Raw genomic sequence first — 22,739 nt, 5'->3', positions numbered from 1 at the left:
AGAATAAAGGTTCAGTTTGAATGAAGAAGATGTTTCGTTGACAGAAGGTAGCCAAATTGTGCAACAGTTCCACCCGCACACCCTCACAGCTCTGGATGAACCCATACGAAATATTTTAGGGCTTCTTTAAAAATGCATTATAGTTGATTCATTTGTATGGAAATGCATTGTGTGCTATTTCTTTTTAGTGGCCAGAAGATGGAGTGGTTGCCTGACTTGACCCTGGTTAATAAAAAAGCAAACTTAATGGAACCCATTAATGAATTCCAGTATATTTCTCAGGGTGCTAATAAGGATTATGAACTGTTGTCTCCTTACAAAGAAGTCAGTTACTCTGCTCAGCAGGTGAGATCCAGGTGTGGAAGTGAATTTAGCTGTGTGGTTCCTTGTGCTGGATATGGGACTATGCAGTTCACATAGATTGCCTACTGCTAGATGCAATAACTGGGGCTGTATGCCAGGTTTCCATAACTGGATCAGGATTGTATTTGCAGTATCAAAGACCTGGAGGTAAAGGGAAAGCGCAATACAGATTCCTCAACCTTTTGAAGGGTGATTAGTGGGTCAAAGGTGACAATGCTAATCAATGCCTATCTAAGCAGGAAGGCAAGTACAGTTTCAAACATGTGGCCCATTGCTGCCAGTGCAAATGGTGGACCATTTTATTTGTTTTGGTCATATGTCAAATTACTGTAGTGTGGATCAGTGACTGGAAAAGTAACCTTGGATCAGGGATTCAAATCCTGTTTCTGTCATGTATTCCCTTCTAAGACTTTGAGCAAGTTATTATTTCTCAATCCCTGCATAATGAGCAAGGCTGTATATAGATATCAAAAGTGTAAGTTGACCTCAGTTCTGTATCAAAGTTGTGTGACCTCAACTTTGCTGATATCAAAGTTGTGTGACCTCAGTCCTGTAGCAAGAAAAGCTGATTTGATTTACTTATGTATGTAAATTATGGCAGCTGTAGAAAGAATTATTGCATTTTTCAGGTGAAGCCCCATCATCACAGGACTGGGAATATATTTCAGCAGGCATTTTCTGTACACTTCCAAGCTTATAACATGCAATCGTAAGGGGTAAGTTTAAAAAAATGGACAGTCACAACAGCGATAGCCCGACCATAGGTGACTTGATTCAGCTTTCATCAGGGTGGGTGGGGGGAACAGTGGATTCAGGGTGCCCTTCACTCCAAGTCTGCTGCTGTCTCTTCCTCCAGCCCACAGCAGACAAAAGCTGCACTGATCTGAGTCCCGCTCACTTGAGCAAGAAGCAGATTATCTATGTCCTTTCCATGGTTTTCACAAACCCAGAAGCATGAAGGAATCCTCAGTTCATACAGCTCCTGTACATAGAACTGGAAATGTGCTTCTGGGTTTGTGAAAACCTTGTATGGAGCACAGTAAGGGGCTTTTTACCCCACCCACTTTGGGAGGCAGAGGCAGTAGCAACAGCAGCATTGGGTAGCATTCCAAATCATACCACTCTTGAGCCTCAGTATGGTGAACACATATGCTCCCCCCCTTACCTGATGATGTACCAGCCTTCACTCCTCCGACTCTCAGATGTTCTAGGTCAGCTCTTTCCTCCCCTCCGCATTTCCTCTTCCTCCCTGTCCCTCTCTTCCTTTTCCAATCAGGAAGTGGAAGGAGGAGCAGTGGAGCCAGAGACGAACAGAGATGGGCACCCCCTCCATCTGTTTCCTGAGGGGATCGCTTCAGGTGGCTTTGTAGATGGGCCAGATCTGTCTGTGCCGAGTGCTACCTTCTATGGCTGTTCTGTACTTGCATGGAATCATCAAATAGGTCCAGTCCTCACAATGACCTCACAGTGACCTAATTCATGGCATTGTTTCCACAAGTGAGCACAGTAAAGACAATAATTGATGGCGCAAATTAAAAGTGCTGTATAAATGATTAACAGTAGCCATTGTAGTTGTGTTTACAGAACTCCAGCTATTAAGAGATTTACAGAATCTTTTCCATTATCTCAAGTTAACTGTCCTCCATTTTCTTTCAGTCCATATTAAGATTGTATATGCCTTCTTACTCAGTTCGATGCTTTGTGTAGAAGCCTGCTATCTATAAAAACTCTTGCTGTAAAACCACTTGTGCTGTAATAAGCCTCTGCACACTTCCTTGGGAATTAGTCTCCCCGGACTCCAGTGGAATTTACTTTTGAGTGAACTTGCACAGGAATAGTGTCATCCAGTCCCTCAATGCTTCTTTGTCTTTTTGTTGCCCACCTGCCCACAGACAACCATGGTTGCTCCTCTGGAATGTGATTCCTCCTCATGAGATAAGCCCATGGAATGTGCCTGGCTCTTGCTTTGCCTGGAGTAAGATTAACTGAACAAAAGTTTCAAAGGCCACCCTACCTGTGGCTAATTCTATTTCTCAACACAGACTTCCCCTTATCTCTCTTTGGATTGGATGACCCTCCTGCCAGACAGGACAGGCATCAGTAGATAAGGCAACAAGGGGCTTTTGTTTATGTGTATTTCCCATGGTAACAAGTTACTGATCTTCCCTACCCAAGGTTATCTCCCCAGTGATTCACTCCTTTCATTGTTGTACACATAACTGCAGGGCAATCTCTCTTCTATGCTACTGACCCCAGGCTCCTCTCTAGACCTTGGACTCTGAGGGCACCTGGTCTCCTATTTGGCAAGAATTTGTCTTAGCTTTACACATTTTTTAGAACAATTCTTCCACTCCATGATGAGCATGCATACAGTTTGTAGTGCTGGTATCGGGCTGCTAAGGTCCTGAGACAAAACTCTGCATTGGTTCTTCCTGCCCACCCCCCTGATTGTGCACTGCCACTGCCACCAATGCTGGAGATTCATGGGTTGGCACTCAACTCTGAGCAGTTCCTGACCTGGCCAACCCCGATTGCCATCCCTGAGTCTGAACTCTGGCAAGTCAAAAGCAGATTCCATGCACAGGAAGTCATGACAGGAATGCCATCAACCTTGAAGCTGGGTGACGCACAAGTAATACTGGAGGGGACTTCCTAAGAACAAAATCATTCCCAATAAATGATTCAGCCCTTACTGTTTGAACACCATTGACTTCTAGATTATAGCATGTTCTGATTATTCCTGAGGATTGAATGCCTGGGAATTTTAGCTTCTCCTTTCTTTATAGTGAGGTAGGAGAGTTTACAGATGACACTGGATTATTTAGGATGCTGAAATGCAAAACAGACTGGGAAGAATTCCAGAAAAGTGTCTCTAAACCACTTGTTCCCAACCTGTGATCCAGGGACCACAGGTGGTCCGCGAGACCCTGAGAAGTGGTCCAGGAAGTCTTAGGGAAAAAAGATAGTCTCTGTTTGGTATAGTAGCTCTTTGGCTTGTGGATCTGCTAATCATGAAGGAGCAGCTGCAGAAGCAAGTTTTAGTACACACAGGACACTTTCCGTTCTCCTGTGAGCCTAAACATAGTGATGCTAATTTTCTGCAATGATTTTTTATATTTATAAGATTTTAGAGAGGAATGTGTTTGGTTTCCTGTATTACTGTATCTAGCTGCTGACACTGTGCAGGCAGATGAACCTGGGCTCCAGATTGGGAAGTGCAGTAGACCTGGGCTCCAACTACTCTTCCTGCTGTTGCCACTCTCTGCTTGTTCTGTTTTGCTCCCTCCCCACCCCTTCACTACCTTCCCCCACTCAGTTTCACCCCCTCCCATCCCCCTTTGGGAAAAAACTTTGTACCCCCTGATAAAATTCCTCTTGGAGGTCCTGGTGACATGTGGTCCACTCCGATTCTAATTTTTGCCTCAGTGGTCCACAAGTTCCTAAAGGTTGGAAACCACTGCTCTAAACTGGGTGAGCGGGCAAAAAATAAAGAATGAGATTTAATGCAACCAGCAAAAACCCTTAATACCCCCTCCTACACACCCTAATCGGGTTTGAACTGACCAGGGAAGAGATTTTAGGGTTGTGGAGAACCACACACTGAAATTTTTAACTGTTCAGCAGGAGTGAAAAGGACAAACTCAGACTTTTGGGAATGTATCAAGAAATGGATTAAAATATACAGCCCAATCCTAACCAACTTTTCAGCATCAATACAGCTGCAATACAGCCCCAAGATAAGGGAACAAATATTCCCTTACCTTGAGGAGGCCTCTGTAACTGCCACCCACCACAGAATATAGCATGCACTCCATTGGCAGGGCAGCACCAGCTCTGGGAAGTTGATTAGGATTGGGCTATAAAACTGTCAGTTTCCAGGACTCAGAAGTGATTGTTTTTTAGCGCAAGAAATTTGGATTTTCTATTTTTCTGTCATAGATTATGAGCAGGTTTCACTCTGGATATATCCTAATGGTGATCAGAGGCATAACAACAGAGGAATCAAATTGCTCTCTTCTATTTCTCATGTCTCCAGTCAACCCTTCCTTCAATCTTATAGCATCCGCCTTCATTGCATTCTTATCAAGGTGAACATCTTTTTCTTCTTTTTTTAAAGAATTACTTTGCTGATTCATTTAGCAGGAGGAAAAATGCTTATAGACAGTTGTTTAGATGTCATTGCCTCCTGGTTTCATGCCCTGTGTGGTAGCTGTTAAACAGTACTTTCTCTGTTGGATAAAGTTGGATAAAGAAATCCATAAAGGATTTCTCCTCCTGCAGAAACCTCCCAGGAAAGTACCAGGGACTATGAATAAGTTTCTGCAGCTTGTTGATGGGGGCAATAAGAAAGTCAGTCCTCAAGGCAATTATGGTAGGGGCTTGGTAGGCAGACTACAAAGTCTTTCATTACTGAATCTCTCTCTTAGGAATGAACTACTCCCCCAGGCCCTCTCCCAGCAAACAAATATTTGTATGGGAGTGCTTTGTTCTATAGCTGTATTCCATTTATCTGAGGGCCTGACCTGCCATCCTAAGGGCACCAGGTTGTCTCTTCTTTTTCTTTAGTTTTTGTTTTAATCTTTTTTCTGAGAAGTCATGATGCATTCAAGAAAATGCTTGGAAAGCAGCATGTTTTGTAATAATTGTGGATGTTTCCTATCCTTTTCTATACATTATGGAGATCAGGATTTAACGTAGTGCAGTGTTCTTCAATTTGGTTGGAACCCCAGTGGGGTCACGAAGCTTCATTTTGGAGGTCGTGGCGAACTTTCGAAGCCTGTGTAAGAGAGGGCTTGGATCCAATCCAATAATGAGACTGCCTTATGAAAACTTAGTTCTTGATATAATCCTGAATAGCCTCTTCTTGCTTTCTTGCCCTGCAGCTCCTAAAGTCAACCTTGCTTAGGATGCTACCTCACAGGGTTATTGTGAAGACACAAGAGGTAGGGGGAAATCGGGCAGGCAGATGCTTGGGCTGGGTGGTGATGGGGCAGATCAGGGGGGTGGGATTGGTGGTGGATCCCCAGTATCATACTTCAATTTGTTTGTGTCACAGCACAAAAAAGGTTGAAGACCACTGTTGTAGTGATTAGTCAAAGCTATTTGGTTGTAGGATTACCACCTTCTCTCACTTTTTATGAACTCATATTTTGGAAGCTTCATCCACAATAAGGACAAAACCGGTTATGAAGAATGCCCCTTCTAGGAGATCCATCTTCCTGATTCCATAATCTAAGCACTTTGTTTAGCAACAAAGAGACACAACATCTGACTTCTCAGGACTGCAAAAGGGAAAATCATGAAGTAGTGGTAGAGACCTACCCTTATTAGAAACAACTAAAAAAAATCACAAGAAGTACGCAAGCTTTTGAGTTTGTAAAAACTTCTAATCCAAGTAAAATATTAAGCAAAAACAAAAAAGGAAAAGAGAAAAAGATGTTGCTGGCCACTTTGAAAAAAAAAACACACACACAATAATCCTACAGCCTATAAAAGTTTAAAATGGAATGTAGTATGAAGGAGGTGTTATGTCAGCTTATTTAGGTTATGGTACTGAAAGAGTTCAAATGGATCCAGGGACAGAAGTAGACTTTCTTGTCTCCCAGTAGCAGGGGGTGTCTCTTCTTGAATGACTTATGACTTATTTTGGGGTGTAATTCTCCCAGTTCCTTAATACACCTAAGCATGGCTTTAGTGTCATGTGTTCCAGACCATTGTACCAAAACAGCATTCGGAACCAGAGAGGATGATGGCATGTCTCAAAGGGGGGAGTCCTTTTGAAAGTATATAATTTATGGTAGCTCAAATTTTATTTTGGGTCATAGAGGCATCAAGCATGTAAACTTCAGTTTCTTATTCAAATTGTTTGTGCTGTTCTCTGTTGAATAAAGAACTGGGAACCGACTTAGCCTCATCTTTGAGAGTATATCATCCAGCAGTGATTTGGTTCTTTTGTTAGTGTTAATTGGGACACAAGTGTCTCTTGTGCAGCAGAAAGAAGGAAAGAAAAACATCATAGTCCTTTTGATAGCAAATCTGGAGATTTCCTGCAGGTGATACACTAGGTTTAAAGTCAATTGGGTAGTGTTAAGCCATTTCTGCCCAACGTTGCATATACACAACAGGGATCAAATGAGTTGGGCAAAAATGGTTAAAAGTTGTTTGAAACTGTCGTCTGCAGGGAGGAAGTGGTATAGTCAAGCAGGGGCTCATTCTAAGATATCAATACCGGATGTTGCCAGCAGCTTTCTAGGGCCATGTGTACAGTTATTGAAATGAGAAGCCTGTTTTCTCCTGGTTTTCAAACAAATAAAAGATGAGATTCCTATGGATAATAAGGATCTTGTTGGCATCCTTCAGTCTCGGAAGACTATGATATCGCACTCTGAATAGTGTTCTGGAACAGAATGTCCTCTCCAGTGCGCGAAGCCTGGGTAAAGTAGATATGGAGGATAGACTGTTACCCATGCAGCAAATCCCCCCCTCCACGTCGCTGAAATGGTCCAATGGAAAGGCAGAAGCCAATACAGTTGGTTCCAGCGACGTTGCAGGAGTTGCCAGAACATGACTGTGTTCAGCCATGAACTGCCTCAGGGACTCCGGCTCCAGATTTTGCCTTGAGGTTGACTCCTGAAGCCTTTTCCATAACTGGATGTAGCCACAAGGCAGTGGAGGTTTGGAATCAGAGTTTTCCTTCTCTCAGATGAGCTGCCTTCCCAGGCTAACGAGTCCCATCTACCCGGTGGCTGTTCAGTCGCCTCTTACGACAAGTACAGCTAAACTGAGGGCCTATTATCCCCAGCCCTCAGGGGAATAAGGATACTACTTTATGTTTATACTGTACAGTGTAGCGCTTTCTGCATGTTCAGAACACTTCACATATATTCACAGTGTGCTTGATGTTGATGGGAAAAATTTGATTTTTGCTTTAATTAAGGGTGCAATTCTAACCCCTTGGGTCAGTGCTTTCCAGCACTGACATAAGGGCAATGTAGCTCTGAGGTAAGGGGACAAACATTCCCTTACTTTGAGGAGGTCTTCGTGAGTGACACCCAACTGCAGGATGCAGCACATGTCCCATGGCACCGCTATGCCAGTCCTGGAAAGCACTGACATAAGGGGTTAGGATTGCACCCTAAGTTGTATTTGCTTTATAGTTTGGCCCTTTTTTCTGTGTAAAAAGGCATAAGTCTCAAACTTCATCTTGTCTGAGGAAAATCCAGCATTCTCAGTGTGGGAAGCTGGCATGTAACAGTGACCCTGGAAATTTCTTTGAGAACCAGAAACACTGATCTTACTCCTCCCTTTGGAATGTGCAGAGGTTTTATCAACCCTAATCTGAGACCAAAATGATGCTGATGTTGCAGTGGGTATAGGGGACTTCTGCAACAAGTTTGTCTTTGATCTTGTCCCAGCTTTTGGGCAAGTTGTTTTGACCTATGGCTGCAGTAGATCTACACCTTCTCACACTCGACTGTGTTTCTGAAAGCCATTATTTGGGCATGGAGGGCCAGTAAGCTTGTCCTATATGCCCTGACAGTCATCAGATTTCATTCAGCTAACGTGGTGTTGAGGTTGGACATTGTCATTTTGCCTCAGGTGGTCTCAGCATTCCACATCTATCAGGAATCGACATTGCCTGTGTTATTTCAAAACCCAGCTTCAGAGGAGCAAAGGACTCTGCGCACTTTGGATGTTAAGTGAGCCTTTTCCTTCTGTGAATACAATGGCATCACTGTAGGCAGGCAACAGGCTGTCGATCTGTTACCAGGGTAAAGGCAAAGGCAGAGAAAGCTTGCAAAGGCAAGAACGTTTTTATTCAGTATCTAGCACACAAGGTGAGTAAGAAAAGGACGTGATTCTAGGCATGAATCGGCCCCATTGAACATGGTGGGACTTCTGAGTAATGCATAGGATTGTGCTGTAAAACTATTTCCCTGGCTTATCAGCTGACTAAGAATGAACCAGCAGCCTTCTTAGCACACTTCCCCAGACCCATTTCATCCTCTGCCACAGGCCTGAGGGGAGTCCTTCCCCTGGAACTTTGCACTCCATAGCAGTCTGATTACACCAACTCCTTCATCAAGCACTATACCCTGGACTGAGGTCAAGAGCTAATGCCTCATTTGGGCATTCTGGTGTTCTGCAGAACATGAGATAGACATGTACCCACCTCCAGGTAAGTAGAATGCTCACTATCCTCCACTATGTATGACTGCACAGAGATAATGAAGGAGGGCATGTTGCTTACCTGTAATTATAGTTCTTGGAGTGGTCAGCTCCAAGATGGATGATAGATGCAGTGTACCTTCTGCAGTTCTGGCTTCAACTTTTGCAGCTCTTTTCAAGCATTATGGTTTAAAACCAGGAAGCAGGCTTCCAAAGAATGGAGGGATTGGGAGTTCTACTAGTGTTCAAAGCACACAGCAGTGCATGGGATTTCCCTAGTAAAGAGCAGGGGCAGAATGCTCTACAAAACCCTGGAAGCTTGAAGTCAGTTTTGTGCATGCAGAGAACACCATTATGTGTGTGTGCGCATGTAAGGGCATGCATAGATGACCACTTAAATAACTTTCATTACAAATAAGCAGCCTGTCCTTATTGCTGCCTCTACTACTTTTTTCTTGGGTTGGTCTTTTTCAAACCTTGTGTTTTAATATGACTTTGCTATGTAATCATAAGCTGCCATATTATTTGCACCATGCAGGGACCAGCCCCGACTGTTTCCTCTAACTCTCATTAACATAGGTACTCTCTTGTTTTACGTCAGCTAGGTGGGGAATAACCTACCTGACTGCTTTCCACAGAGACAGTATGGGAACAGAAGGTCAGTGTCTGGTATCTGAAGCAATTTGTGCACTTCCAACTCTGGGAACAGTGAGGGAAAGGACCTGGGTAGGTTAGGCCACTACAGTCTTCTCTTTGCTTGGCCCTCCTCTACTGTCATTTGACTTGCCACTGAAGGGGATTGTTCTTGTGCCTATGGGAGGTGGTGTAGGAACCTTCTCCAGCAAAGGTGACATGTTAGGATAATAAAAAGAGTTGTGTGGGATTAGATCAGACTAAAAGGTCCTTCAAGTTCCAACAGCAGACTCCATGGGAAAGTCAGTACAGTAGTGGCGGATAGCATCTATGAAAGGTAGTTCACCCACAACTACTGAACTCCCCCCTTCAATGAAGTTGCCAGACTCTTGGGTGTGTTCTAGGCTGCACACAAGAGGGGCAATAGTGAGGTAGGACGATGAGTAATTTGACAAAATAGAGGAGGCATCCAGAAAGATGATTATTTTGCAGTTTACTTTATTGAATTGCATCAACCATCCCAGTCCCTCTTGAGCACCCTCCAACTCTGGAACAAGGGAGAAATATCTTGACTGCACTGGGATGTGTTTCCTTCCATGTTGGGCTGGGTCAACGCTTCAGCACTTTGCTTTCGGTCGAATCCGACACCACTTTGCCATCGACAATCTTGGTGGTGTGAACCGTCTGAGTGGTTTGCATGGTACTTTCTAACAAGGCATCTTTCAGGCTAAGTTGAATGTAGAAGAAAAAAAAACAACCTTATCACTCCAGCATTAATTTGGAGGAAATGCAACAATCACATTTTTAGCAGTTCAACCTGAAGAGTCCTGACCTCTGCAGTCCCATTTTACAGGCAGAAACTGAGGCCAAGACAAGGGATAGCCCAATTCTATCTGGTGAGGCCAGTATATGAATTCTAGACTCCCGGGTACATTATGAAATGGTACCTGAAAAGAATAGACCAGAGATTCCCAAACCTCTAGTGGCGATCACGCAAACCAGAAGTGAGCTCAGATCAGCAATTGAAGGTCAGGGTAGCCACGTGGAGGCTCGCAGAGGGGGCTGCGAGCCTCCAGGACCCCCATGGAGTCTTCAGCAGCCCCCCAGCCACATTAAAATGTTCCTGGAAGCCCACAGCATCAGAGCACCTATCCCTGGGCCACTCCCCTTAAGGAGGAGTCGCCCATTTCTGGTTCCCCCGGTTGCGACCCACCAGTTTGGTATAGACTACAACCCAGCTTCCACCTGTTTTCCACTTATACCTCACCAGTTTAAAGCACCCATTAGGTAGGGTGTTTTTATTTTGAGGGAACCTGAGTGTGTGAGGGTATCAGGATATAAAGCAAAATGCTTTATACGGAAGCAATTCTGTTATGCTGGTTGTACAGGCAGAAAACAGGTATTCCAGAATGCATAGCTGCGACCATGAGTGATAGAAGAGATGTATAGAGAATTCTCTGAAGGCACAGCTCTGTTGCTGAATCCAAGTAGATCTGGCCCTTGCATGGGAACTACCCATCAATCACTTTCTTCCTCAAAAGAGCCCAAAGGGGTGTTAAATGTGGCAGAGGGGCTCAGCAACTCAGAGTAGGGCGTTCTTAAGAGAATGTAGAAATAAATCTCATCTAATATAAGTGCATATTGTGCATCTAATTTTAATAAAGTCAAGGCACACTTACAGCCCAACCCTATGCATGTCTACTCAGAAGTAAGCCCCATTGGAGTCAATGGGGTTTACTCCCAGGAAAGTGTGGACAGGATTGGGCTGTTATTTTCTAATAGAGGTTCAGGAAACACTGGTGATAGACTGGGAAGACTGGGAAGGGGAAGAAGGCCACTGTACTGGTACAGCAATGGTCTAGAAAACATAAAGAGTTCAGGTTGGGACCCTGATCTACCATGTTCTTCTCGGCCCTGAAAAGCACACTAAACCAGGGGGCTCACCTTAGCTCTTCTCCGCCCTCCAGCAGCCTCCTATAGGTCGCTATCTCAGCCTCCAGCTTGTCTTTGATGTTCAGCAGGGCCTGGTAGTCTTCTGCCTGGCGCTGGACGTCATTCCGCACCTGTACTAGTTCAGCCTCAATCCGCAGCAACAGCCCATTGAGCTGCTCCACCTGTATGGCATAGCGGGTCTCCACTTCATGCAGGTTGCCCTCCAGATTGGCTTTCTGCAGGGGAACAAAAAGCAAAATGAAAGTCAGCATTATGCCTGTCTGACTGAGACAACCAGGAATCTGCCTGTTGTAAGTTATCGTCTTCATACCATCCTGTGCACCATGTCCTGCCTCCATTTTGGAAGCATGATAAAAATTTGCTCTACCCTTAGGTTCAGGATTGTTTCCCTTGGGCATCATCCACTGAAACATCCACCCTCTGGAACAGATTTAGATCATTTTACTGAGCCCAAAGTCTTTCCCTCTCTGGGAAGCAGAATTCATCCCATGGAAGTTGCAAGCCTCCATATGCACCAGCTCTTCCTTAGAGGCAACGCTTATAGTGCTATCCTTATTGCTGGCTGTTAGTGTCTAGCAAAGGGACAGTTTCAGACTTGGGTTGACATCAGCCCTTCCTTTGAACGCCATGGAGGACATTCCTACCTGAGGTGGTATTCTTTACAAGATTCACCAAGGTTTAACTCTGAAACCTGCCTGGGATAGGCAAAGCAATCATTTTTCAAGGGAATGCGTTTAAATGCGCGCAAGAGTGCAGACTCTTGAATCAAAGCAAGAAATCAAAGCAAAGCACTGTCAGGCATAGCAGTTTTGCTCCCAGCACATTCTACATTTCCTCCTGTGTTTAAAGAGCCTGTGCAAAGGAAAGAGCAAGCTTGCTCCTTCCCCTACCAGGCTCTTTTAAAGCACCTGATGAATGAAGAAGCCAGATCGCACCATATACATGACACACAACATGTGATTCATACCACGTTGCGTAGAGACTCCAACTCAATTTCCAATGTCTGAAGGGTGCGACGCAATTCAGTGATGGTGACGCGGTGAGTTTCAAGCTCCTTAGTGTTCTGGTCGATGATGACTGTGCTCTCAGTGATCTACGGGAAAGGTGAAGAGACACACAATCTTAGTGTTACTTCATGAGGATCTCAACCTTTGACAATAACAAATTTACTTTGGGCTGCTTTTGTACAGTATTTGAAATATGCATAGCCATCTCTCCATCATGATCACTCTGAAGCACATAAGGACTAAAAGGGTACTACATCCATCCTAGGAATATATTGCAAAAGCTTCTGCTTACCTGCTGGCTCCAGTACTTGTCCAAGTCCTCAAGGTTCTTCTGAGCCAGGACGTCATACTGCGCCCGAATCTCGGCCATGATCTTGGACAGATCCTGAGTCTTGGGAGCATCCACTTCTACTGTCAACCCTGAGTTGGCAATCTGAGCCTGCAAGCTGTTTACTTCCTATGAAGGGAGAAGGAGGAAGGAATAACAAAATGAACCCAACATTGACTGTGAAAGGTGAAGGTCTCCTCCCATGGACAAAATCACTGGCATTGTCCATGACTAGCCTCATCAGTCCTGTTTACTGAAGGCAGTAACTCCCTTCCCATCAAAGTTTTGTCCCTTCCGTCTGCCAACTGCAAGCAGAGCCTTACATCCTGGTGGTTCTTCTTCATGAAAATCAGCTCTTCCTTGAGGCTTTCAATCTCGCTCTCCAGCTGCAGACGGCTCATGTTGGTGTCATCAATGACTTTGCGGAGGCCATTGATGTCACTCTCCACTGACTGACAGATGGCCAGTTCAGATTCAAACCTAGGTGAGAGAAGAGAAGGTGTGAGGACTTCACAGCAATCCATTTGGTACATGGTCACTGGGTTGGTTGTGATCTTATGGAGAGAGAGTATGTGAGAGTGCTAGAGGTCTGTATAGATTATGATTTTGTGCAAGTATAGAAACATGGTATTGGGTGCAGAATTCAGATTCCTGATTTTTTTTGCAACAAGCAAGTTTCTAGCCCTTATGGATGTGAAGATAAGTTTAAGATGCATGCTGAAATGTCAGAAGATAAACAGATGGTTGAATAAGAGTTGAGAGGAATGGGGTTTTAGTGCCCTGCATTGCCCCTTGCCCCTCTCCACGGCTAACAAGGCCAGGGTAAACACTACTGTGATAAACTCTATTGTGAAAAATATTTTTTTAAAAATGGGTGGGGGTGAATAGAGAACTGCAGCTTCTTCTACAGAAGCCGTAAGAACTTGGTTATTTGTATTATGTTCTGCTCTGAGAAAACATGTCGGACAGTTGCTCATGAAAGGAACCAGTGGTGTAGCTAAGGGGGTGCAGGGGATAGCTGTTGCACCAGGCATCAAGCTTTAGGGGGGCAACAAGCTGAACTTGACACTAGTGACCAAAATTGTGGAAAATCTTGCTATGTATGAATAATACCATCATGTTATATGTCATTGGAAAGGTAATTTAATGCAGAATGCAATGAAATAAACTGCACTGGAATATCTTTTTTCTATCAAAAGTTATGGCCAATTAACCAGAAAATGAAAACATAACTGCCTTGTGGAAAAAAAGTGGATTTGTTTAATTCCCAACTGACCTACGAGACTGTTTGTTCTGAGTGCCAATGAGATGTTGTTATGATACAGCATGGAACCAATAACTTTTTATTTATTGACTGAATTAAATTTGATTTTGTCATGCGGGGGGACTACGAAATGTTGTAGATAGATGCCTTAGCTATGCCACTGACTAGGGGAAGGCAGCAGAGCAAGTGGGTGGTGAGCTGCTGCGGGGAGGAGGTGGGTTCCTCCCAATTTTCACTTTTTAAAAAGCCTGGGTATGATGTCACTTCTGGTTGTGACATAACTTCCAGGGCAACATTTTGAGCTTGGCACTGGACCTCACGATAATTACCTATACCACTGAAAGGAACAAGGGTCATTTACACCATCCGGGCTGTAAGTCTTGAAGAACCTTATGCTCACATAGGAAGGAAGACCGAACATAGCACTAAAGAAAGACTAGGCACAGCCCTCTACCCCCACTTACTTATAGGGTCAACCTTATTTGCCAAGCTTTAGTTGCCTCTCACATTGCTGATTTGTTTAGAGACAATCAAACTGCAGTGGATCTGGGCCCTCCTGTATATGAGGTGCCCTGAAAGCAACTGGAAAATCCTTCATAGCATGAGGTTTGCAGAGGGGGACCCATTCCGCTGCATTCCCCCCATAAATCCAATCTAAGGGCATTTCTGTGATCCTCCAGTCAGAGATTAATCCTTTTGCTCAAGTTGTAGATACAGTATATATGGTTTATGCTCTAAGCTTTCAAAAGATGAGTCAACCAGGTCAAACAAACTCACTCACTTGACGCGGAAGTCATCAGCAGCCAAACGAGCATTGTCAATCTGCAGGAGAATGCCAGCGTTCTCCACTGCGTGGTCAAAGATCTGAAAACAGGGAAGGAAGCACAGGACAAATGCATGAATACAATGTAAGAAAGAAGATCAGTCTTTACTAGGGTTGCCAACTGACCAAAATGAGTGTCCTGGCCGAGACTGAAACCCTGTGCCTTTGCCAGCACCTGGACCTGCAGAAATCAGCAAAGCTTTATACAACATGGATTTGTTAACTTGTACAAAGCATGAGAAGGCAGAGGAGTAGGGCTGATACAAAAGTTGGCAACCCTAATCCTTTTGGACTGAACATCAATCAGAGCTCACAGTTTGAAGCATTGATTCTTGAAATTACTCTCCCAGGTCTATACCAGCAAACTACCTAATTTCCTTTTTGTTTCTTGGTAGAAGAAGGCCAGTGCAACCTGACCCTACTGGTTTTCTGCCGGTCTACACAGTTTTCCATTGTTTGCCTAAGCCAGCACAGGTGCAATTCACATCGCAGGTTCCCAAGGCAACCTAGAGCCCAATATTCTTAAAGGGAACCTCCTGCTTTAGTCAAATAGGATCAGTGCTGCTTCTTACACATGTGCTAGGGCAGAATTCTTTTCTTGTCTTGCTAACGTTATGTATCCCCCTCACTAACTGGTATCTGAGATGTTTCAGGGACCAGAATTGGGAGATCAGTTATACAGGCTCTTCCACTGAGTTATGGCCCATGCAAATCTTCTTCTTCTTGTTGGCATCCTTCAGTCTCAGAAGACCATGGTGTCACGCTCTGAATGGTGGTTCTGGAACAGAGTGTCCTCTCCAGTGCGCGAAGCCTGGGTAAAGTAGGTATGGAGGATAGGCTGTTACCCATGCAGCAAATCCCCCCTCTCCATGTCGCTGAAATGGTCCAATGGAAAGGCAGAGGCCAATACGGTCGGTTCCAGCGACGTCGCAGGAGTTGCCAGAACGTGACTGTGTTCAGCCCTGAACTGCGTGAGGGACTCCGGCTCCGGATTTTGCCTCGAGGTTGACTCCTGAAGCCTTTTCCATAACTGGATGTAGCCACAAGGCAGTGGAGGTTTGTGATCAGAGTTTTCCTTCTCTCAGATGAGCTTCCTTCCCAGTCTAACGAGTCCCATCTACCCCGTGCAAATATAGCGATAGGGAAAGCTTCCCTTTTAGAATAGCTGCTTTGCAGGCAGCTGTTAAAGGTACAGAAGCTCTGATGGGGAAGAGCAGGGAAAGCAGAAGACACTCTTTCCATGCCTTAGAAAAGGACCATTGTTTCTTGAGAAGCAGGAAAGGTTGCTACAGGAGAAGCTCTCTGGAGCATTGGGTGTGCTCCAGGCAACCATACCTTGCAGGGTAATCTATCAAGGGCTTAATTGTGCTCTGGTTTTCTTTTCTTTGCAGCTGCCAGTAAAGGCCTTAAGGGCACTTACAAAAGAATACTGTGCAGTACAATCCAATCCCGGCTTTGAAAAACCACTGCGAAATTTCTAAGAAGGTTCCTCATAATGACACCCCCCCTCCAAGCCAGCTTTCCCATGAGAACTCTATTGCTTTTCTTTCATCTTTCAGTTGTAACCACACCCTCTAACCTACCTCCTTTACCTTTTGTCCTATACACCTGTCTTTTCCAGGTGCCATTTCTACCCATTATCTTTTTTTCCTTTGCTCTGTTTGTTCATTTATTATATATGACTCAGAACAAACATCTACCCCCCCCCTTTCCCATACCTACACCATTTTTCCCCCGGTAAGGACTGCCCCTTGAGCCTCACTACCAAGCATAATTTGGAATCCCCTGGATGTGGGGTTTTCCTGGCAGAAATTCTGCTGCTTCCACAACTGCTCTGCAGGGTGAACAAATCAGCATTTGAACCCATTGCTCTACCCGCATGCAGGGCAAAAGCTTCAGCTGTCAATTTACTGACATCACATCACTTTCAAAGATGCAGAAACCTTGCTGCTGAGCTTCTCAAACTATGGTTGGGGGAAGAATCCTATTTGGCCTTAACTGGAGCCAGGGTTCATGGTGTTATAGCCCATGAACCTGTTTCCAAGGTTAGAATACCTCGGAGAATGACCAAAATGCCTTCTCCCTTACTATTCAGTAACCAAAACCAAATCCTGTAACATTTGCCTATTCCTCCCCCTCATGTCTTCAGCCATTTCATAACAGGCTGAACTTCAACAGGTGAAGCTAGATTGGGGTGTGTGTGTGTGTGTGTCTGTAGGCTGCTGAATCAAGCAATTTTAAAGGAATACAGCCAGAGGACAAAAGTTGATAACTCTACCCTCAACTGCTGGGGTTCAGGAAGTATTTCTAGGCATGAATTCTAAGTAGGATGAGTGCCTAGCACTTCTCATTTGAGAAAAGCACTGGAGCGTCCCACAGTTGGCACAGATGAGCCAATCTCTCAGAAGAAGTTTGGTTGATGATTAACTTTTGTGTGTGCCGCTATTGAACCTTGGATCACTCCTGTATGAGAAATTGTTAAGGGAGGAACTAGGGAGCGACTAGCATATGGTGGAGATAAGAAGAGCAATTTTCAGGAGAAAAAGAGGCTCATGACTTAGCACTTCTAAGCCAGAGACCTTATCAGTGACTGACTGACTTCAGCTTCTTTTCATGGAGTTATTTCTTTTTCTGGCTGGGTTCCTGTGCAGAAATTCAGCTGCCCTTGTGGCCTGACTCTCCATGCTGCACAAGAGTTTAACTGTTGAAGCACTGCCTATCAGGAAACTGTTTGGCACTAGCCAGGAAAGCAAAAGGGTGATAATTCCAGACGCATAATAGTTAGAGATATTCCTTTTTGTGGAACTTGTTACTGATGTGAAGGTGTGGGTTCATATTCAGGGCTGAATTTCTACAGTTAAGGTCACTGGAACTCAGCCTTCCCAGATATCTCACTTTCTGTCTAGGGGAGCGTAAATCCCAACCAGAGACTTGCAGGGACTGGTTGAATGCACTTAGTGGTGAGAGGAAGCCACCTTAATTTTCCCCTATATTATAGTAGGGTATAATATGAGCTGAAATCTGATCATATTAAGCCTGATCCACATAATGTCCTCCTTTTGCATCTTATATACTTCTGCACCATTAATTTGCACCTAGTGTATTTTAACTCAAGAGCAAGAAGATACAGTACAAGGACACTACGTGCTGATTGAACAAGAAAATTTTTTTTCAGTGGGCATTCATGTGTGGAGTGAGTTTCTGAGCAGTGTGGTTGATCACAGCTATGGAAACAAAATGGTGGGAGTCATCTCAGATTGCTTAAATCAGAGCAAATCTTGTAATCCATTCAGGCTGCCAATTTTTTTTAACAGCCCTTGCAATTATGCTTGATATGCAGTGATGCATAGATATATAATTTAAGATAATACAGAAATAAATAATAATTATAAACTTTATTAAATAAGAAAGAACTTTATTAAATAAATAAGAATTTTATTAAATAAGAAAGCAGTTTAAGTAGGTAGAAGTAGACCCAAAGGTCCAGCAGTAGGTTTGATTATGAACTACTTATCTAGAGGGTGGGGCTTACTCTCCACCTATTTTGATATGTAGGAATTAATGGGTTACAAAGTCGCTGACTGCAGAACATTTCATGCTATAACACACTTCACTTGCCAATTCTTGCATATCAAGCCATTCTTAATAACTTTAAGACTACTCCAATGATTGGAAGCCCTATTGGCCATTATCACTATAGCTCTCTTAGTGGGTCTTAATTATTAAGAATATTTATATACTGCTTTTTAATTAAATAAAGTTCACAAAGTGGTTACAGAGAAAATGAAATAAATAAATGGTCCCCTGTCTCCAAAGGACTCGAAATCTTAAAAAAAATGTAGAAGAAACACCAAGGTGAGCTCACCAGAAGGTAGGTGAGCTGAATAAATCAACAATCTCACATCTCCTGCTTTCCCCCTCCCACGCCTGTTGGAAGTCTATAGTTCCATTTTGTCCCTTCCTCACCCCATTTCACCCATCCTTGCCTTGGTCTCTGTATCGACTTTGGTCACCCTTGTTTAGCAGAAAGACTTTAATTAGGGAGATGCAAGTATGTGTTCAGATCATTGCTCAGTAGCTAGTGTTTTTAGAAGTCCCCACCTCTGAACGTAGCCTCCCTCACAGGATTGTTGTGAAGGTGAAAATTAAGTAACCCCATTTATATCAGCCCAGGCTCCTTAGTAAAGTTGGGGAGGATATAAACACTGTCACATAAATAATGCTCAGATGTAATTTATTTGGAAGACTTTTGCAAGGGTACGTTCCTCTGATGTTAGTTTGGGGTTCATGCTGACCCCAAAAACAATGTAAAACTTAGTATTTTTATAGCACTTTGAAGGTTCAGAACAGTAACATAATATTATTTCCATGTTGCAGATGGGCATGCTGAGGCCGAGAGATACTAGTTGCCCAAGACCCCCTCAGATGGAAAGGAGCTTCAGTCTGTGAGTACCACTGGAGACAACACAGATTACATAGCTAGTAATGTGTTTCAAATGACTTTTTGTTGTTAATGTTTTTCCTTTCATATCATCACATATAACCATCTCAAATGTAAAATCAACTGTAGACCTCCCTATCACCCCCTTCTCCATCACCCTCCTCAATGCCATTTTGTATGTGCAAGGGAGATTCTTGGGCTGCTCCCTCTTAATGCCTGTCGGGAATGCTCATTCTAACAGCACCTGATAGTGTTGGTATAGAAGCAGGGGCTGGGGATTGTAGACATACTTTGTGCACATAGGTTGAGCCAGGGCTCACCTGATTGTAACCCCACAAGCTCTTTTCAGTGTCAGAGAGCTCAGTGCTAGACATGTGAAGCAGTAATGGAGAAAGAGTGCCTCTGAGTATTTTTCCACCAGCATGCAAGTATGAGTGGCATGTACGCATTTGGGATGAGGAGGAGGAAATTTTGCATGCCAGGGCTATGGTTAGTAGAGGCTAAAGTATCCATTCCTCTATATTTCTAAAATGAGATGGTTATTCTGAGTGACCCGGAATAAGAGTGGGCTCTCAGAATATTGTTATTGAAAAAACCCACTGATTTGTGGCATAGGGGGAAAGTGCCAGGCAGTTAGCCAAGGATTTTCTCACCTGGGTCTTCAAGTCCTCTATGATGTCATAGTAGTGGCTCCAGTCCTGGATGCTAGGCCCCTTCTTCTCCATGTACTCTCTGATCTGGATCTCCAGCCTCCGATTATCTGCTTCCAGACTGCGCACCTTCTCTAGGTAGTTGGCCAGGCGGTCATTCAGATCTTGCATGGTCTCCTTCTCGTTCTGAACCACGCCAGAGCCCGAGATGGAAAAGCTGCTACTGAACCCCCCATAACCACCACCACCTCCTCCAATATATCTGGTGCCAAAGGCGACCGGATCTCTGGAGATCCTAGACCCAGAGCCACCTGCACCAGCATAGACACTCGCGGCGCTGGTCATGGGGGCAACCTTCTGCACCACACTCACTGGCCTAGAAATGGAGTAGGAAGTGGTCCTTGAGTAACTCATAGTGGCTGTCAGGGCTGTGAACAGCAAGGGCCAAAACTGCACACGACTGCAAGGTGTGAAAGTACAGCTTGGCTGGCGGGAATTTATACTCACAGCAGAGCAGAGGCAAAGGGAGGGCCTCGCTGGCTCCCATGCCCCACCTCCTCTGTGTGCAGTGGGAAGGTGGGGTCGAGCTCAGATAATCCTGTCCTTTGTTTTTCACAGGCTGAGGCTGGTCACTTGAGTTGCTCCAAAAGGCCCAGGGGCGAATAGCTGCTGGAACCAGAGCTGTGAATGGGTTGGTGTGCCAGCAGTTTGTACTGAGGAGAGGGTTTAGGACTGCAAGCCAGGGAGATTTGGTGCAAGATTTAGAAGATTTCCTAATTCAAATTACATCCCTTTAAACGCCCCCCCCCCCACAGTTTATAGGCTGATTCACACAACTACTGTTGGGGGGGGGCTTCTTCCTAATGTGTGGTGAGTCCAGATTTAGCTCTGCTTTTTTATTGTTGCAATTTAAATGTTTCATCAACTTTAAAGAAAAAGAATAACATTTAGAGCAAATGAGGAAAGGTTTTCCTTTCCCCACCCTCACCACTTAACTCAGGACCTCTTCCCACTCTCACTCCAGTGAGACGGGGGAGGGGGGGTGAGGAGGAAGGTGGGGGAAGCTGTGCATGCAGTCTGTTTAAGGCATTTGTGACCTGTGTGCTGGATCTAGAGTGGCAATCCTGAGGTGTTCATTTCACCACTATCATCATAAAAGCTTCGCTTTAGACCAGCAGTTTTCAGCCAGTGTACCTCGGCACTGTGTGCTGTGAATGGTCCACAGGTGTGCCTTGGGAGTTTGGGGGAGGGTCATTTTTTAGTAGGGCTATTGGGGGATTAAAGCCCCTGCACCAGTAGCATGGTGCGCTGACAATTCTAGCACATTGTCAGTGTGCCACGAGATAAAAAAAGGCTGAAAATCTCTGCTACAGATCAGGGGAGAGGGGAGTAGTCCTCTTCCTAGTGTTTTCGCAGCACAAGTTGGGAACCTTTATTTCATCAACTTAAAGCTCTCTTGGACTTTGGAAGGCATGCCTGCCCAGCAAACCCCTGCACTCTTGCTTTGGTTGCTTTATAATTAGTTATCTAGAAATTCTAGATGCATGCCTGGGAAAAAGTAGCCACATTGTCTCATGGGACCCCTGCATATTTTGTTGTGAGGGCCAGGATGGTGTAGTGATTTGGGAATTGGAAGACCTTGAAGATCCAGGTTCAAATCCCCACTCAGACATGAGGCTTTCTGGGTCACCTTGGGCTGGTCACCATCTCTCAGCCTCACCTACCACACAGGGTTGTTGTGTCAACAAAAGAAGGGGAGCAATTATGTACACCACCCTGAGCTCCTTGGAGGGAAGGCAGTATAAAAATGTGATAAATAAGACCTGGAGAAGCCAGTGTGGAGGAGTGGTTAGTGTTAGACTTGAACTGAGAATTGCAGCTTTCATGTTGCCTGAAGCCAGGCAAAAGCACTTGTGGACCTGGCCTTGCTCTGGTTGCAAGGTGTGGGCTCTTGCTAGGAGTACCCCACAGATTGCAGACCTGATCATTGGGAGTACAACCCCACCCAGAACAGGGTGTAAACCCACTCCCAATTCTGCTTCCCTACTGATCAGCAGCAGGGCTGGCTTGCTTGGATGATATTTGTCTGTATTATTGGTGTTTGTATGTATTTATCCAGTCATGCACAGAAACCAGGCTTTGGTTCAGAACCATCACAGCTTCCCTAGAGCCCAAGTGAATAGAGAAATGGAGCTGGGACTCATCTGAGACCCCACATGCCAAATCCTCTGACACACTTTCCCAACAGTTTCATGTACAGTAGCTATTAAATTGGGGGATAAGATTTAATAAATGAAAGCTCAACTGTGCCTTTGAGCATGAGCGAAGTTCCTTTCCCATGCATTGTTCCATATTTTTGTGGGCTCTTGAGAAGAACCAAGAGTTCTGGTTCTGAAAAAGAGAGAACCAGAGAAACAGTCTTGTCCAAGTCCATAGAATAAACTCATGGCTGATTTGAACCAGCAAACCAGCACTGTCAGCTCTCCAGACCAATTTCAGGAGTAAATTAGCCATCTAGGCTGCAATTTTCACCTTTCAGTGGTTACCATACCTGTGTGGTTCCAACTCCCTGAAATGGCAGGGCAAAAAATGACAGGCATGAAGCACCTTGTGAGTCAGTGGACATTTCTGCAGCCCTGGTGGGACACTGGGAATCTCATCCAGACCTTAGAGATAAATGCAAACTAGCCATTATTGGGAAACTGTGTGTACAAGATAACCTTTTCACTTAATCAGCTGCAAGGATCTTCCCTGGTTCCAGTACAGTATCTTCAAATGCAGCACAGTATACAAATAGTTACTAGGAAACAGGGTGGTATTTAGCGCAAGACCTTACTCAAATCTTTTATTTTTGGAGGTTATTTTAACTTGGGAAAGCAGACACTCCTTTGTTGGACATTGCATATTATTCTGGCACACTAGAATATCACTGAGAGTTAGAACACGCCAATATTTGTTTACAGTGCTAATGAGAATAATTACTCCAACTTACAGTACAATCCTGAGTTGCACTTGGACCAGTGCAAGTTTCTTGTGCTGGCCCAGGAGGGTTGCAAACGTGCTATAAGGCACGTTTGCACCTCCTCGTGAGTTGGTTAAGTTGGCCAG

At 44.5% G+C, this 22,739-nt stretch overlaps 2 protein-coding genes across 2 annotated transcripts in view; one reads left to right on the top strand and one right to left on the bottom strand.

Annotated features, from left to right (window-relative positions):
- Positions 1-22,739, top strand: part of KRT8 (keratin 8) — a 124,462-nt gene that overhangs the window by 16,269 nt on the left and 85,454 nt on the right. The window contains exon 2 of the mRNA XM_066614598.1: positions 18,918-18,985. The gene's annotated coding sequence lies outside the window, so the exon portion shown is untranslated. The remainder of the gene's footprint in view (positions 1-18,917; positions 18,986-22,739) is intronic.
- KRT18 (keratin 18) lies at positions 9,647-20,081 on the bottom strand. The gene is made up of 7 exons (XM_066614599.1): positions 19,635-20,081; positions 14,499-14,581; positions 12,777-12,933; positions 12,418-12,582; positions 12,086-12,211; positions 11,110-11,333; positions 9,647-9,892 (listed from the first exon to the last, which is right to left on the bottom strand). The coding sequence occupies exons 1-7, from the start codon at positions 20,043-20,045 to the stop codon at positions 9,775-9,777; spliced, it is 1,284 nt and encodes a 427-aa protein (XP_066470696.1). The 5' UTR covers positions 20,046-20,081; the 3' UTR covers positions 9,647-9,774.

The sequence above is a fragment of the Tiliqua scincoides genome, chromosome 2, assembly GCF_035046505.1.
Source record: "Tiliqua scincoides isolate rTilSci1 chromosome 2, rTilSci1.hap2, whole genome shotgun sequence".
Lineage (NCBI taxonomy): Eukaryota > Metazoa > Chordata > Lepidosauria > Squamata > Scincidae > Tiliqua > Tiliqua scincoides.
This window is presented reverse-complemented; position numbering and strand designations above follow the sequence as displayed.

Coding starts and splice junctions, on each gene's coding strand:
- KRT18 (XM_066614599.1), bottom strand. CDS start 20,045: ATGAGTTACTCAAGGACCACTTCCTACTCCATTTCTAGGCCAGTGAGT. Junction 12,934..14,498: donor GCTGATGACTTCCGCGTCAA/GTGAGTGAGTTT, acceptor TCTCTCACCTAG/GTTTGAATCTGAACTGGCCA. Junction 11,334..12,085: donor TGGAGTCTCTACGCAACGTG/GTATGAATCACA, acceptor GTTCCCCTGCAG/AAAGCCAATCTGGAGGGCAA.